Source organism: Phyllostomus discolor, chromosome 1 (genome assembly GCF_004126475.2).
Source record: "Phyllostomus discolor isolate MPI-MPIP mPhyDis1 chromosome 1, mPhyDis1.pri.v3, whole genome shotgun sequence".
NCBI classification, from domain to species: Eukaryota; Metazoa; Chordata; class Mammalia; order Chiroptera; family Phyllostomidae; genus Phyllostomus; species Phyllostomus discolor.
In genome coordinates this window covers 117,157,608-117,173,773 of record NC_040903.2, presented here as the reverse complement: position 1 = coordinate 117,173,773, position 16,166 = coordinate 117,157,608, and the positions used below count along the sequence as shown (strand labels likewise).

The window sequence follows — 16,166 nt, the reverse complement described above, 5'->3', positions numbered from 1 at the left end:
AAATTCAGGCCACTAGATAGCTTATCGAGGGAAATCTATGACCCATGGCTCAAGGTCACCATCACCAGAAGGATATGTCTGAAGCATGTGGGGTGGAGACATTAAAGCATTTTCAGAGGCATATTTATCCAAAAAGAAACATGGTGTTCTTCCCACTGCTGCTTATATTTACACTCGGGAAGAGAGACTACTGAAGTCTCTTTGGTCAGTCAGTCAGTCAGTTTCTAAGCACCACCTGAACTTACCTCCTATGAAGGTTATGTATACAGATATACAAACTTCAGGATTTAAATAATAGGTTAGGCTACACAGTGCCACCCTGAGGCTGAAGTTCTTACTTGGCTCAAATAGGGAAGAGAAGTAACTGCCATACAGTACAACTAGTCTGAGGATTTCTGCTCCAAGGAACCATTAACGACCCATTTGAGGCACTGACTTTATGCCCAAGGAAAGAAAATATCTGTCTAGTTTTCCAAATAGAGGAGCTCTTCATTTACTTAAAAAAAAACCCAAGGGAAACTGTTAAACATTCCCTTGCTTCTTGAAGTTACCTGACTAAATGAAAGATGAGGCGTTCCAGTGTATTGAGATGAGTTCGAGAGAGCTGGTCAATCACAGAGTATACACCACGGATTGTCTCTTTCCTCTCCTGAAGACCTAAACACAGTAAGAGCAGCAAATAAGACTGACTATCCCTTCTTATATTCTACATATTCCTCCTGACAGACACCAGGTAGCAGGGGAGACTGGCTCTACAGTTTGGGAGATTGCAACTGTACCTGTGTGGCAGGTAACTCATAGTTACTACTAATCTCTCATTTCTTGAGTTTTATGTTCACTAAGGAGTCTGCGGAGTTTAATCTATATTCCAGTAATCCTTGATTACAGCAAGGAGAAAGAGATACCCTAGTTTTTCAAGCATTTGGTGACTAACTGATCCCCCACTAAAAGTAATCAACTGCCATATAATTTAATAAATCAGTCTGATGGGACTTTGAGAAGCATGCTTCAAGGCCTATATACTCCTAGGCCTTCATTCATAGTCTACACATAGTACTAAAAAACTAAACTCCACTACCTGCTAGGCCTGGCATAAAATAGCCAGCTTTACACAGAATTCTTGCCCAGATTCACAATTTAAATGATCTTAAGCCAACCCTTAAATATCCTATTTAGAAGCAACTAAGTAAGTGACTTACTGAGAAAACTTTTTGGGACACTAAAATTTGAATGAGTCTCTTAAGAAGTTAACATTTACTGATAGTTTTGTATTAATTATAAGAAGTTTACTTTTTGATTTATATGGACTGAATCACTAGAAGATGGCTAAGTAATTGATAATGAACATGGTATTCCCTCCTTTCCAAGTCTAGGCCTTCCCTCAAATCCAGGAAGCCATGCTTACCCATAGCTCGAAGAATTCCTCATAGAGCTCAAAGGTCATGAGTGGATTGGGCAAATCACGAAGCCATTGTTTGAATACACTTGCAATGACATGTATGTTATAGTCATCTAGGTTTACACTCTCAGCATCTATTTATAAATAAGAGTTAGATAACAAAGACAAAACATGCCAAAGAGATTCAAATGATCTACTTTAGAAACTGTCATCACTGAAGGAAGGTTCATGTTCTTAATTAGACTGACTAACTTAATATCTTCTACAATCTAATCCCATCCTTTGGAACAGTGCTTCTAACCCTAGTAAAGGAACAGTTTATTTTCCAAACCTGTCATAGACTGATCCATGTGTAAAAGATTATGTTTTCATATCAAAGCACTATTAAACCGCTCTACCAGTGTCTAAGTGCTTGCTCTCAACTTCTGTACTTAACCTTGCTGTGCATTAGTCCCTGAACCACACACTGGGTGACAGTGCTTTAGATGACAAATGGCCAAAAGGCCCAGAGGACATTTTCAAAAAGTAAAGGTGATTTTAAGTCATTCTTAGAGAAAAAAGGACGGTAATAATTGAGCTTAGGAAATATAAAGGAAACACCTTTATTTTGTTTCACTTATAAACTCCCTATGGAGTTTCCACAGAGGTTTACTGGCAAGGTTGGGAGGATATAGAATGACTGATTTTTTTCACTTGTGCTGACTAAGGTACAAGAAACAAGATGGCAATTTCCTTTAAACTGGTGTAGACCAAGTTTCTGTAGACAGAACCTTGTGTTTGAGTTTTATTAGGTGTCTTCTATTATTATTCCCATACCGATTCGTTTCTCACTGATTTGTTCATTAAAAAAAAAAAAACCAGAAGGGTAAGGTATGTGGTTAGGTTTCTTGGCTATGCACAGACTGGCTTTGAACAGAACTGTGATTCAAAAAGATCTATTCCACCCTGACCAGTGTGGCTCAGTTGGCTGGATGCTGCTCCACAAAATGAAAGGTTGCCAATTTGACTCCAGGTCAGGGCACACGCCTAGGTTGCAGTTTTGGTCCCCAATCAGGGTTCATACTAGAAGCAACCAATCAATGTTTCTCTTTCACGTCAATGTTTCTCTCCCTCTCTTTCTCCCTCTGTTACCCTCTCTCTAAAAATAATAAATAATCGTCCTAGCTGGCATAGCTCAGTGGATTGAACGCAGGCAACGAACCAAAGCATCACAGGTTCTATTCCCAGTCAGGGCAATGCCTGGGTTGCAGGCCACATCCCCACTGGGGGCCACGTGAGAGGCAACCACACACTGATGTTTCTCTCTCTTTCTCCCTCCCTTCCCCTCTCTAAAAATAAATAAATAAAATCTTAAAAGATAATAATAATAAATAAAATCTTAAAGAAAAAAGACGTATTCCTTCTCAATAGTGGTAAAGAGTACAGGTTGATAATAAAATCCAAGTCAACCCCTGGATATATTCCAGGGCTGTGGCCAGAGCTGTATACAGATACATGTTCAACCACTAATATCACTTTAACTTTAAATAAATATGTCATCAATGTAGGAAGGTGGGAAGATGCATCAGAACCAGCACTGGTAGTCAAAATAACAGAGATTAATAGGCTATCGTTTAGATTCTGAATTCAGAAGATGTGGAGTTAAATTCCAGCTTGATCACTTATCGGTGATGAATCTTTGGACAAGATCCTCTGTAAACCTCTGTTTCTTTATTTGTAAATAGGGATAATAATCCCTAATTCAAAGGACTGTCGTGAAGATTATTACAAAAACATTAACTCAGTGCCCTGCATCATCACTGACAGCTCATTATTTAAATTCCCTGAGCCTAAATTTTTTTCTTTGCAAATTATAGCTATCATGATCTTACTAGACTGTTAAGAAAGTTAAATGAGATAGGTCTGAGGTACCTAATAATACCTTGTATCAATGACACACTCAATATATGTTTGCTGAATTGACCATGTAAAAACAAGTCTCTTTAGGAAGCCACAAAATGATAATCAAGCACCACAGAAAAAATTACATTCTTCTGGCTATAAGAAAATGATCAACATGTAGTGAAAACTCTAAGAACACAAAATGACCTATTTAAATAAAAGTATTTGGTCTTGATTTGGAGTGCACCATCTTACCTGTATCTAGACCTTGTCGAAGCTCCTTGATTTTATTAGTTGAACCAGACTTTCGATAAATACCTTCTGTATACAGTCCATGCATTTCAATGTAGTTTATGAGCTTTTCCACCACTAAAGGAACAGTTCGGTCTTCACTTGTCAAACGGGACAGTTCAACCCCAAACTGTCGAGATGATAGCTCTGGATCATACTAAACAAAAGAGGATTTTTGTTTTCAAATATGTTCAAATACCTTTAAACATGTTTAACCAATTCTTTTTAAAAATATTTATTTATTTATTTTTAGAGAGGGAAGGGAGGGAGAAAGAGAGAGAGAGAGAGAAACATCAATGTGCGGTTGCTGGGGGCCATGGCCTGCAACCCAGGGATGTACTCTGACTGGGAATTGAACCTGCGACACTGGTTCGCAGCCTGCGCTCAATCCACTGAGCTATGCCAGCCAGGGATGTTTAACCAATTCTTTAAGAGGAGCTACTTTTTGTTTCCCTGAAGTTTTATGAGCATAATTATGAAAGTTAGGAGGAAAGGGAATCATGGTTAAAGCTGACAGTATAAATAAGTGAGATGTTTGCTTCCATCTTCTCCCACTAAGAATATACCCCAAAAAATGCTGGGGTGAAGAATGAAGGTAGTGGCAGCAGGCTGCTGTTTCCCTTTCTGTTAAAAATCTCTTCATGTAAGCCCTGGCTGGTGTAGCTCAGTGGATTGAGCGCGGGCTGAGAACCAAAATGTCGCAGATTCGATTCCCAGTCAGGGTACATGCCTGGGTTGCAGGCCACGGCCCCCAGCAACTGCACATTGATGTTTCTCTTTCTCTTTCTCCCTCCCTTTCCTCTCTAAAAATAAATAAATAAAATCTTTAAAAAAAACCTTACCATATTTAAAAAAAATCTCTTCATGTAAAGGTGGGATGTGGGCAATAGAGAAGGGATCTAAATGTATCCTAAACATTTAACAGGTACCATTAGAAAGTCTAATTTGATATGAGTTAGAATATTCAGTAACTTACAAAGCATAGGAATGTTTTGATGTGGGAAAAGGGGAACAAATTATAATTGTACAACACTAAAAAAAAAGGAAAACAATACAAAAAAAGAGAACCAACCAGAATTTTAACTTCCAATCCATTCTCATTCCCATACTTTTCCATTGAACTTGGCTTAAATGAAAGGCTTTACACACACACACACACACACACACACAATGTTTCAATGTTTATGTAAACCTCTGGGAAGTTCAACTACACATTGATGGCACAGCTAAAACAGAGGCACACACAGATTGTCCCAAGGTTAGTAGTCTAGATCTTTTTAAAATTTACTGTAAGCCTGCACTGGTGTGGTTCAGTGGACTGAGTGCCAGCCTGCGAACTGAGAGGCTGCCATTTCGATGCCCAGTCAGGGCACATGCCTCGGCTGCAGACCAGGTCCCTGGTTGGGGACATCAGTATTTCTCTCCCTCTCTTTCTGTTTCTCTTTTCCTTCCCCTCTCTCTAAAAATAAACAAATAAAATTTAAAAATAAAAAATAATTTTAAAACTTTAAATTTATTTTTTATTTTAATCATTGTTCAAGTAGTTTTCTGCCTTTTATTCCCATTCCAGCCCACTCACCCATCCCCCCACCTCCCTTGAGTTTCCACCCCCCCCTAATTTTTGTCCATGTGTCCTTTATATTTGTTCCTGTAAACCCTTCCCATTCTCCCCTGAAATTCCCTTTCTCTCCCCTCTGGTCACTGTCAGCCTGTCCTCTATTTCAGTGTCTTTGACTATATTTTGCTTGTTTCTTTGTTTTGTTGTTTAGGTTCCTGTTAAAGGTGAGATCATATGGTATTTGTCTTTCACTGCCTGGCTTATTTCACTTAGCATAATGCTTAAAAAACAAATTTACTTTGATACTGTATCTATCATACTTTACTAACTATAGTTTATGTGACCGTAAAAGAATAGCTTATCCTTAAGATTATTTGAATTCTTAGAAAAGAAAAATGCCAGGTATTATTTCTGACACAAAAACCCTTTTTATAAATTGTTTTGCCCTTTCCTTCTTCTCCTGTACCATTCATTCTCCTTACCTAATCCAACACTGTGCACCCCACTCTCTCTTCCTATCTGCACCCAATCAGTGCCAAGTTCTTTTAGTCAAGCAGTACACCAGGGTAATGTGTCAAACTCATTCTCACTGGGGGCCACATCAACCTTGTGGTTGCCTTCAAAGGGCTGAATATAATTTCAACTCGTTAACAGTTAAGGAGTAGTTACATTTATACTGTCCTAAAATTATTTCGGCCCTTTGAAGGCAACCGCGAAGCTGATGCGGCCCCCACTGAAAATGAGTTTACACTCCTGCGATACACTCTATGCTTTCTTTCCTGTTCTCAGTGCCATCACCCTAGTTCAAACCTGTATCACTGACCACTTGGGCTATTCCAACAGCTTCTTGATCAATCTCCCCACATCCATTTTCTCTTCACTTAATACACTGAAAAGTGTATATAATCTACTTTATTATCCTCTAAAACCTACAGTGGCTAACAACTATATATTAAATAAAAGGTGCCAACACTGCTGAATCTAACATTTAAGATATTACGTAAATGTATCTTAATTTCTCCTTTTAGTCTTATGTTAATACATTTGTCACTTACATGCTAGGTAACAAGAGACAAAATCAAGTAAGAAATAGTCACTAAGTCTAAGACTAATGCTAAGACTAGTAGTTTCAGTGAGTGGAGATACATAAAACAGAAACAACAGATTCATTTGGTATTAGGGAACTATAGAAGTGAAACGGCTAGATCAGGAAGGACTGGGCTGGCTAACTATTTGGATGATTCAGAAGGCCACAGCTATGGACAACTGGTGACTGGCAGCTTCATCATGACAATGTGCCTGCTCATATATCACGTCTCCTACTGAATTTTTTGGCAAAACATCAAGTCAACCAGGTGACTCTGCACCCCTACAACCCAGACTTGGTACCCTGAGACTTCTGGCTTTTCCCAAACTAAAATCATCTTTGAAAGGGAAGAGATTTCAGACTGTCCTTGAAATTAAGGAAAATACAACAGGGCAGCTTATGATTATTGGGAGAACTATGTGAGGTCCCAAGGTGTCTGCTTTGAAGAGGACTGAGGTGTCATTGTCCTATGTACAATGTTTCTTGTATCTTCTTCAATAAATGTCTCTATTTTTCATATGATATGGCTAAATACCGTCTGGACAGACCTCATATACTGGTTTGTAATGTTTCTTTATTTTAATATAATTTTCAAAACCATCTGGGCCTAGAGAGTTCTTTGTCAGAAGATTTTCAATTATATATTCTACTTTAATAAATAGGACTCTTCAGATTTTCTATTTTTTCTTGGCTTAGTTTAGCTAAGTTGTGCTTTTGTGGAAATCTGCTCAATTAGTCTAAACTGTCAAATTTATTGCTAACAAGGTATTTATAACAGCCTTTTATTTACCTTATAACATATGTAGTATCTGCAGTGACATGGCATTTTTATTCTTGAAAAATAACACTTCATGTTAAAAAACTTATCACTTGCTAAGAGTTTAGTGTTTTAGGCTTTTCAAAGACCTCCAATGTGTCTTTATACATTTTATCTCTTGCACAAAAGCTTTTGATTCCATTTATTTCTCTTTATTATCTACCCTTTGCTGTCTCTGGGTTTAATATTTTTTCTAGTTTCTAACGATGGGAGTTGAGATCATTTCTATGCTTTAATCTTTTCTAATGTACGATTTAAAGCTATAAATATTCCTCTAATCACAAATTTAGCTACAGCCATACTTCTGCTATGTCATGTTTGTTATTATTGAACTCAAAATATTTTTCCATTTATATTGTATCAGTAATTTAGAAGTATACTGTTTAATTTCCAAACATATGAAGACTGTCTAGTTATACTTATATTGATTTTTACATAAATTCAACTCTGCTAAAAATATACTCAATATTTCATTTCTTTTTTTTTCTAGTCTTTGAAAAAGTTGATTTATTTCTGGTTTATTCCTTTTTTTTTAATTTAGTGGGGTGACACTGGTTAACAAAAATTATACAGGCTTCAAGTGCACAATTCCGTAACACATTATTTGAACACTGTACTACATGTTCACCATCCTAAGTCAAGTCTCCTTCCACTTCCATCACCATTTATCCCCCCCATACCCTCCTCGACCTCTCTCTCCAATCACATGCCAGCTTCCCTTCCTCCCGGCAATCATCACACTGTTGCTTGTGTCCAAGAATTTTATCTCTTTTACTTTCTTTTTTCGTTCAATCTCTCTACCCTCCCCTCCCCCAATCTATGCTCCTAACCCCACTCCCAACAGCTGTCATCCTATTCTCTCTGAGTCTGTCTCTATTTTGCTTGTTAATGCATTTTGTTCATTAGATTCCACATACGAGTGAAATCATATGTATTTCTTAGATTGGTTTATTTCACGTAGCGTAATGCTCTCCAGGTCCATGCATGGTGTTGCAAAAGGGAAGATTTCCTTCTTTTTTATAGCCGAGTAGTATTCCATTGTATAAATGTACCACATTTTTAACCACTCATCTACTAATGGACACATGGGCTGCTTCCAAATCTTGCTACCATAAATAGCACTGCAATGAACACAGGGATGCATATATTCTTCTGAATTAGTGCTTCAGGTTTCTTTGGATAAATTCCCAGAAGTGGAATTTCTGGGTCACAAGGCAGTTCCATTTTTAATTTTCTGAGACAACTCCATACTGCTCTCCACAGTGGCTGCAATAAAGTACATTCCCAACCGCAGTGGAGGAGGAGGGTTCCCCTATCTCCACATTCTTGCCAGCACTCATTTATTTACTGATGAAAGCCATTCTGACAGGTGTGAAGTGATATCTCACTATGGTTTTAACTTGCATTTCTCTGATGATTCCACTGAACATCTTTTCACATGTCTATTGGCCATCAGTATGTCTTCTTTGGTGTCTACTCAGGCCCTTTGCCAATTTTAAAATTAGATTGTTTGTTTTTTTGGTGTTGAACATTTTAAGCTCTTTATAAATTTTGGTTATTAAACCCTTAATGGATGTTATCATTGGCAAATATATTCTCCCAATCAGAAAGTTGTCTTTCTTTTTGTTGATGTTTTCCTTTGCTGAGAAAAATATTTTACAATAATTTGATACAGTCCTATTTGTTAATTTTTTTTTGTTTTGTTTTCTCTTGCCTGAGGAGGTATATCAGAAAAAAATATTGCTGTAACAAATGTCTAAGGTTTTACTGCCTATGTTTTCTTCTAGGATTTTTATTGTTTGAGTCTAACATTTAAGTCTTTAATTGATTTTGAATTTATTTTTGTATATGGTATAAGAAGATTGTCTAGTTTCATTTTTGCATGTATTTGTCTAGTTTTCCCAATACTATATATTATTAGACTATTTTTATTCCATGTATGTTTTTGTCTCCTTTGTCAAATATTAATTTACTGTAATGACATAAGTTTATCTTGGGGCTTTTTATTCTGTTTTATTGATATGTACGCCTGTTTTTATGCTAGTACCATGCTGCTTTGATTACTATGGCTTTGTAGTATAGTTTGATATTAGGTAGCATAATTCCTCCAACTTTTTCTTTTTCAAGATAGCTGTGGCTATTCAGGGTCTTTTGTAGTTCCATATAAAGTTTTTGAATATTTGTGATAGTTCTGTGAAATATGCATTGGTATCTTGATAGGAACTGCATTAAATCTATAGATTATTTTGGGTAGTATGGGGACATTTTAATGATGTTAATTCTTCCTATTCGTGAACATGGTATATGCTTCCGCTTACTTGTATCTTCTTCAATTTCTTTCTCCAATATCTTGTAATTTTCCAAGTACAGGTCTTTTACAGCCTTGGTTAAATTTATTCCTAGGTATTTTATTCCTTTGGAAGCAATTGTGAATATAGGCTTTTTTTCTTAGTTTCCCTTTCTAATACTTCATTATTGTTGTATAAGAATGCAACAGATCTCTGGATGTTTATTTTGTATCCTGCTACTTTACTGAATTCACTGATCAGTTCTACCATTTTTTTTTATGGCATTTTGGGGCCTCTCTCAACACAGTCTCTTGTCATCTGCAAATAATAACAATTGTATTTCTTCCTTTCCAATCTAGATGTCTTTTTATTTATTCTTCTTGTAGGATTGTCATGGCTAGGACTTCTAGTATGTTGAATAAGATTGGTGAAAGCGTACATCCCTCTCTTGTTCACCATTTTATTCCATGTGCTCTTGATAAGACTGAATAGTCAAGCAGTTGTAGAATGTGAGGTTCATACATTAGAATTAGGTCAAGTATTTAATCTTGCTTTTCATATCACTTGCATCTTTAGTGAATTTTAAGACCTGTCAGGTCTTAAAGCTACAATAATTTTAAAGATGACATTTTTATCTATCTCCCTGAAGGGATGATCATTTTCTCCTTACAAAATATTTTTATCTGACATAATGTTTCTTGTCCTAAAGTATACTTTCTCTCACAAACAAGGTATCACTGAAATCTTTCAGTTGGTTTTAACCTAGTGTTTCAATTAAAAGTATGTGGTCAAAAAAACAAAACAAAAACAACAAAGTATGTGGTCCACTAACAATTTTTCTTTTCAACATGCTGTTTGTTTATTATAGCTTTGGAAAAGTTTTCCTTTCTTTTTAAAATTTTATCAATTATAGGTGATATATAATATTATATTAGCTTTAGGTATATAACATAGTATTTAGACATTTATACAACCTATGAAGTGATCATCTCCTTAAGTCTAGTACCCACCTGACACCATACATAGTTACTACAATATTAACTATACTCCCTATGGTTGCAGTTACATACCTATGAATGTTTTTATAATTGGCAATTTGTACAATGTATTCCCTTCCCCTTTTCACCCATCAACCAACCTCCCTCCCATCTGGCAGACATCAGAATGTTCTTTGTATCACGACTTCTTGTTTTGTTTGTTCACTTGTTTTATCAATTCCTAATGGTTAGTGATTACTATCCTTTTGTACATCTACTGGCTATCTGTATGTCTTCTTTTGAGAAATGTCTATTCAAGTCCCCTGCCCATTTTTTAATTAGATTATTTTTACTTTGGTGTTAAGTTTTATGAGTTCCTTATATAGTTTGGATGACCCCTAATCAGACAGATCATTGGCAAATATTTTCTCCCACTCAGTAGGTTATCTTTTCATTTTGCTGATGACTTCCTTTGCTGTGCAAAAAAGTTTAAGATAGCTGTGATCCCATTTGTTTATTTTTTCCCTGATATGTCTTTTTTTGGCCAAAAAGACGTATCAGGGAAAAAAATGCTAAGAGAAATGTCAGAGATTTTACTGCCTGTGTTTTCTTCTAGGAGTTTTAAGATTTTGTCTTACATTTAAGTCTTTAATCAGTCTTTGAGTTTATTCTTGCATATGGTATAAAAGGTGGTCTAGTTTTATTTTGTATATATGTCCAATTTTCCCTGCACCATTTATTAATAGAGTGTCATTTTAAAAATATATTTTATTGATTATGCTATTATAACTGTCCCATTCTTTTCTGCCCTTTATCCCCCTCCTCCCTGCACCCCCCCTACCCTCCAGCATTTGCTCCCCCCTCCACCCCCAACAGTTCATGTCCATGGGCTGCACATGTAAGTTCTTTGGCTTCTCCATTTCCTATACTGTTCTTAACCTCCCCCTGTCTATTTTGTACCTACCCATTCTGCTTCTTATTCCCTGTACCTTTCCCCCCGATTCTCCCTCCTCCCCCTCCCCACTGATAACCCTCCATTTTATCTCTATAAATGTGATTCTGCTCCGGTTCTAGTTGTTTGCTTAGTTTTTGTTTTTTAGGTTCAGTTGTTGATAGTTTTGAGTTTGTTACCATTTTACTGTTCATGGTTTTTCATCTTCTTTTACTTAGATAAGTCCCTTTAACATTTCATATAATAAGGACTCGGTGATGATGAAGTCCTTTAACTTTACCTTATCTGGGAAGCACTTTATTTGCCCTTCCATTCTAAGTGATAGCTTTGCTGGATAGAGTAATCTTGGATGCAAATCTTTGCCTTTCATGATTTGGAATACTTCTTTCCAGCCTCTTCTTGCCTGTAAAACTGCTTTTGAGAAATTAGCTGATAGTCTTATGGGAATTCCTTTATAGGTAACTCTCCTTTTCTCTTGCTGCTTTTAAGATTCTCTCCTTATCTTTAATCTTCGGTAACTTAATTACGATATGTCTTGGTGTATTCCTCCTTGGATCCAATTTCTTCAGGAGAATCTGAACTTCCTGGACTTCCTAGAAGTCTATTTCCTTTGATGGACTGGGGAAGTTTTCCTTCATTATTTGTTCAAGTAAGTTTTCAAGTTCTTGTTTTTCCTCTTCTCCTTCCGGCACTCCCATGATTCAGATGTTGGAACATTTAAAGTTGTCCCAGAGGTTCCTAAGCCTCTACTCCTTTTTTTTGAATTCTTGTTTCTTCATTCTGTTCTGGTTGAATGTTTATTTCTTCCTCCTGCTCCAAATTGTTGATTTGAGTCCTGGTTTCCTTCCCTTCACTGTTGGTTCCCTGTATATTTTGCTTTATTTCACTTTGTACAGCCTTCACTTCTTCCTTCATTTTGCAACTGAGCTCAATCCATTCTGTGAGCATCCTGATAACCAGTGTTTTGAACTCTGCATCAAACAGGTTGTCCGTGTCCTCGTTGCTTAGTTCTTTGTCTGGAGTTTTAGTCTGTTCTTTCATGTGGGCCATATTTCTTTGTCTGGATGCACCTGTTACGTGGTAAGGGGTGGAGCCTTAAGTATTCACCAGGTCAGGGCAACCCTCTTTGCTGTGTCGTGGTGCTGTTTGTGGAGGAGGGATTAGAGAGGGAGCAATGCCACTTGCTCCACTCTTGTCTCACGTTCTGTTACTTCCCACACTTCCCACAAATGGGTTGTGCCCTTTCAGGTACTGATTCACAGGTAGGAGGGTTTGTGTACATTTTAGGACCCCGTGGGTCTCTCCAACACTCTCCCGTGAGGCTGGGGGTTTCTCCTGCAGCCACAACCTCTGAAGATTTTTTTATAGCCTCGGTTTTGAGTCTTTAGTTTGGTTGACATCTTCGGTTTTGTGGTCCGTGTCCCTCCCCTGTTGCTTCCCCTGGCTTTTCTTCACAAGACTGTGGGATCGTCCACACAGTCCTCCAGTTGCTGCCTTGCCACTTGTCCTCTCCACCTGGCTGTCTGTCTCTGCCCCTCCTACTGTCTGCATGAATGTTTAACTCCTTGGCCGTTGGACTTCCATGCAAATGTTTTTCTGTCAGTTCTGATTCATGTTCTTTGTTTTTAAATGGGTTGTTATCATTTTTTTTTTTGGTTGTGTGAGGGAACAAAGTGTTTCTGACTATGCCTCCATCTTGGCCACAACTCTGAATAGGCTGTCTTTATCCCATCGTATATTCTTGCCTCCTTTGTCAAATATTAACTGACCATTCAAGTGTGGGTTTATTTCTGGGTCCTCTATTTTGTTCCATTGATCTATGTGTCTGTTTCTATGCCAGTACCATGCTTTTACAATTACTACAGTCTTATGCATAGTTTGTTATCAGGTAGCATAATACCTCCAACTTTCTTCTTGTTTTTCAAGATTGCTTTGGCTATCCAGGGTCTTTTGTGGTTCCATAAAAATTTTAGGTTTATTTTAGCTCTGTGAAAAATGTCACTAGTGTTTTTGATAGCAGTTACAGTGCATCTATAGATTGCTTTGGTTAGTATGTACATTTTAATGATGTTAATTCTTCCTATCCATGAGCATAGTATATCCATCCATTTATTTGTATTTTCTTTAATTTCTTTCTTCAATGTCTTATACCTCCTCGGTTAAAGTTCTTTCTTGCATTTTTCCAAATGTTTTTCTTGCATCTATTGATACAGCATGATTTTTATCCTTCACTTCATTTATGTGCTATTTTTGCATTAATTGATTTGCAGATACTGAACCAAGCTTGCATCCTAGGAATAAATCCCATTTGATCATGGTGTATGATCTTTTCAATGTACTGGTGAATTCAGTATGCTAATATTTTCTTGAGGATTTCAGCATCTGTGTTAATCAGGGATATTGACCTGTCATTTTCTTTTTTTATAATGTCTTTGGTTTTGGAACCAGGGTAATACAGACCTCATAAAATGAACTTGGGACCGTTCCTCCTTTTCCACGATTTTGGAATAGTTTGGGAAGGATAGGCATAAATTCTTCTAGAATGTTTGGCAAAATTCACCTGTGAAGTTACTTGGACAAGGACTTTTGTTTGTTGGGATTTTTTTTTTGATTACTGATTTTATTTCATTATTTGTAATAGGTCTGCTCAGCACTTCTGTTCTTGAAAGATTGTTCATTTCTAGCAGTTTATCCATTCCTTCCTGGTTGTCCAATTTGTTGGCATGTAACTGTTTGTAGTATGTTCATATAATCCTTTGTATTTCTGTGTTGTCTACTCCTTTATTTCTATTTTATTTCTTTGAGTCATCTTTTTTGTAAGTCTGATTAAGGGATTATCAATTTTGTTTCTCTTTTCAAAGAAGCAGCTCTTGGTTTCAGTGTTCTTATCTATTGTCTTATCAGATTCTTTTTTGTTTATTTCCATTCTGATCTTTATTCTTTCATTCTTTTCTACTCACTTTGGGGTTTGTTTCTTCTCTTTTCCTAGTTTCTTTTAGTGCAAGGTTAGACTGTTTATTTGAGACTTCTTTTGTTTCTTGAGGTAGGCCTGTATGGCTATGAATTTCCTTCTTAGAAATGTTTCCCTGGGGCCCAAGTGGTAAGTCTGCCCCAAGATGCCCCTGGCTGACCATATGAGTATTGTGGAATCCAAACATGAGATACTGCCCACCATCTTGGAACAGAAGGGTGGGAAGCCAAAGCTGCCTACCATACCAACAGCTACCCCAGCTATTTTTTCATTTCCATTTGCATGAAATCTCTCCCTCCATCCCTATACTTTGTGTGTGTGTCTTCTGATATTTAATGGGTCTCTTATAGACAGTGTATGTATTGATCCTGTTTTCTTATCCATTCACCTGCCTTCTGATTAGAGCATTTAATCCATTTATATTTAAAGGTAATTACTGATAGGTACAGAGTTATTATCATCATTTTATTACTCACATTTTTTTAAGTTCTTAAAGAAGTCCCTTTAACATGTCTAGTAATAATGGTTTGGTGGTAACAAATTCCCTTAGCTTCTTCATGTCTGGGAAGATCTTCTCTCTGTCTCCTTTGATACTAAATGATAGCTTTGCTTGCTAGAGTAATCTTAGTTGTAAGGTCTTGCTTTTCATCATTTTGAATATTTCATGCTAATCCTTTCTATCCTACATCAATTTTGTTGAGAAATCAGCTGATAGTCTTATGTGAGCTCTCTTGTAGATAACTACTTTTCCTTGCTGCTTTTAAGATTCTCTTTGTCATTACCTTTGGCATTTTAACTATGATGTGTCTTGGTGTATGGCTCTTTGGGTTCATCTTGTTTGGGGCTTTCTATACTTCCTGGACATCTATGTCTATTTCTTTCACCAGGACAATGAAGTTTTTCAACATTATTACTTCAAATAGGTTCTCTCTTCCTTGCTCTCTTCTTTTGTTAAATGTTGGACTAATTGTCTGAGTCCCTTATCTATCCTCATTTTTTTTTATTCTTTTTTCTTTTTGTTGTTCTGTTTTGGTGTTTTCTATTATCCTGTCTTCTAATCACTAATTCAATCCTCTGTTTCATGTAATCCAGTGTTGATTCCCTCTAATATATTCTTCATTTTAGTTATCATATTCTTCATTTCTGGTACTTTATGTTTTCTATTCATTTTATGTTTCTTATCTCTCTGTTGTTCTGACTTCATGTAATCTTCCCCTATGGTCACTGAGCATCATTATAACCAGTATTTTGAACTCTGTATCTGGTAGAATGCTTGCTCCATTTCATTTAGTTCTTTCTGTTTTTCCTGTCCTGTTTTTTCACCTGAGATATGTTTTCTTGTGTACTGACTTTGGCTGCCTTACCATGTTTCTTTCTATGTATTAGATAGATCTTCTATGTCTCTTAGTCTTGGTAGAGTGTCCTGTGGATCCCAGTGGTGCAGTCTCCCTGGTCACCTTAGCTGGATGCTCCAGGGGTGTTCCATGTGCCCTCCTTTCGTAGTTGAGCGTTGATTACTGTTCTGACACCAGTGTGAGGAATTAACCCTCAGTCTGAGTGGCTGTGAGGAACGGCCGTGACTACAGTGGAGGAGCTGTTGTGCAGAGCTAACCCCACAGAATGGGATTAACTTGAGGGGGGTGACTAGTCAACCCTTTGAGTGTGTTGTTTGTAGAGGTGGTTGGACAGTGCTGTTGTGTGGTCTAAATCTAGCCACTGAGTATGTTGGTTCTGGGGCCTCTTGGGAGGGCCCTGGTGCAGGCCAAGATCAGCCACTGCCTATGCCCAGCCCAGGGTCTTCTGGTAGGAGCTATAAAGTGATCTGTGTTTGGTTGCCACTTGTGCTTAGCTTGGAGGTGCCTCTGAGCAGCTAAGCTGCAAACTGAGACAGGCTGCCACTAGTGCCAGACTTGGAGCTGTTTAGCAAGAGCTATGGGCACACTGA

At 37.2% G+C, this 16,166-nt stretch overlaps 1 protein-coding gene across 1 annotated transcript in view; it reads right to left on the bottom strand.

The window, feature by feature from the left end:
* Nucleotides 1-16,166, bottom strand: part of MYO9A (myosin IXA) — a 258,914-nt gene that overhangs the window by 31,588 nt on the left and 211,160 nt on the right. The window contains 3 exon segments of the mRNA XM_028507508.2: nucleotides 552-685; nucleotides 1,406-1,533; nucleotides 3,536-3,728. Coding sequence (XP_028363309.1) covers nucleotides 552-685; nucleotides 1,406-1,533; nucleotides 3,536-3,728 — 455 coding nt within the window.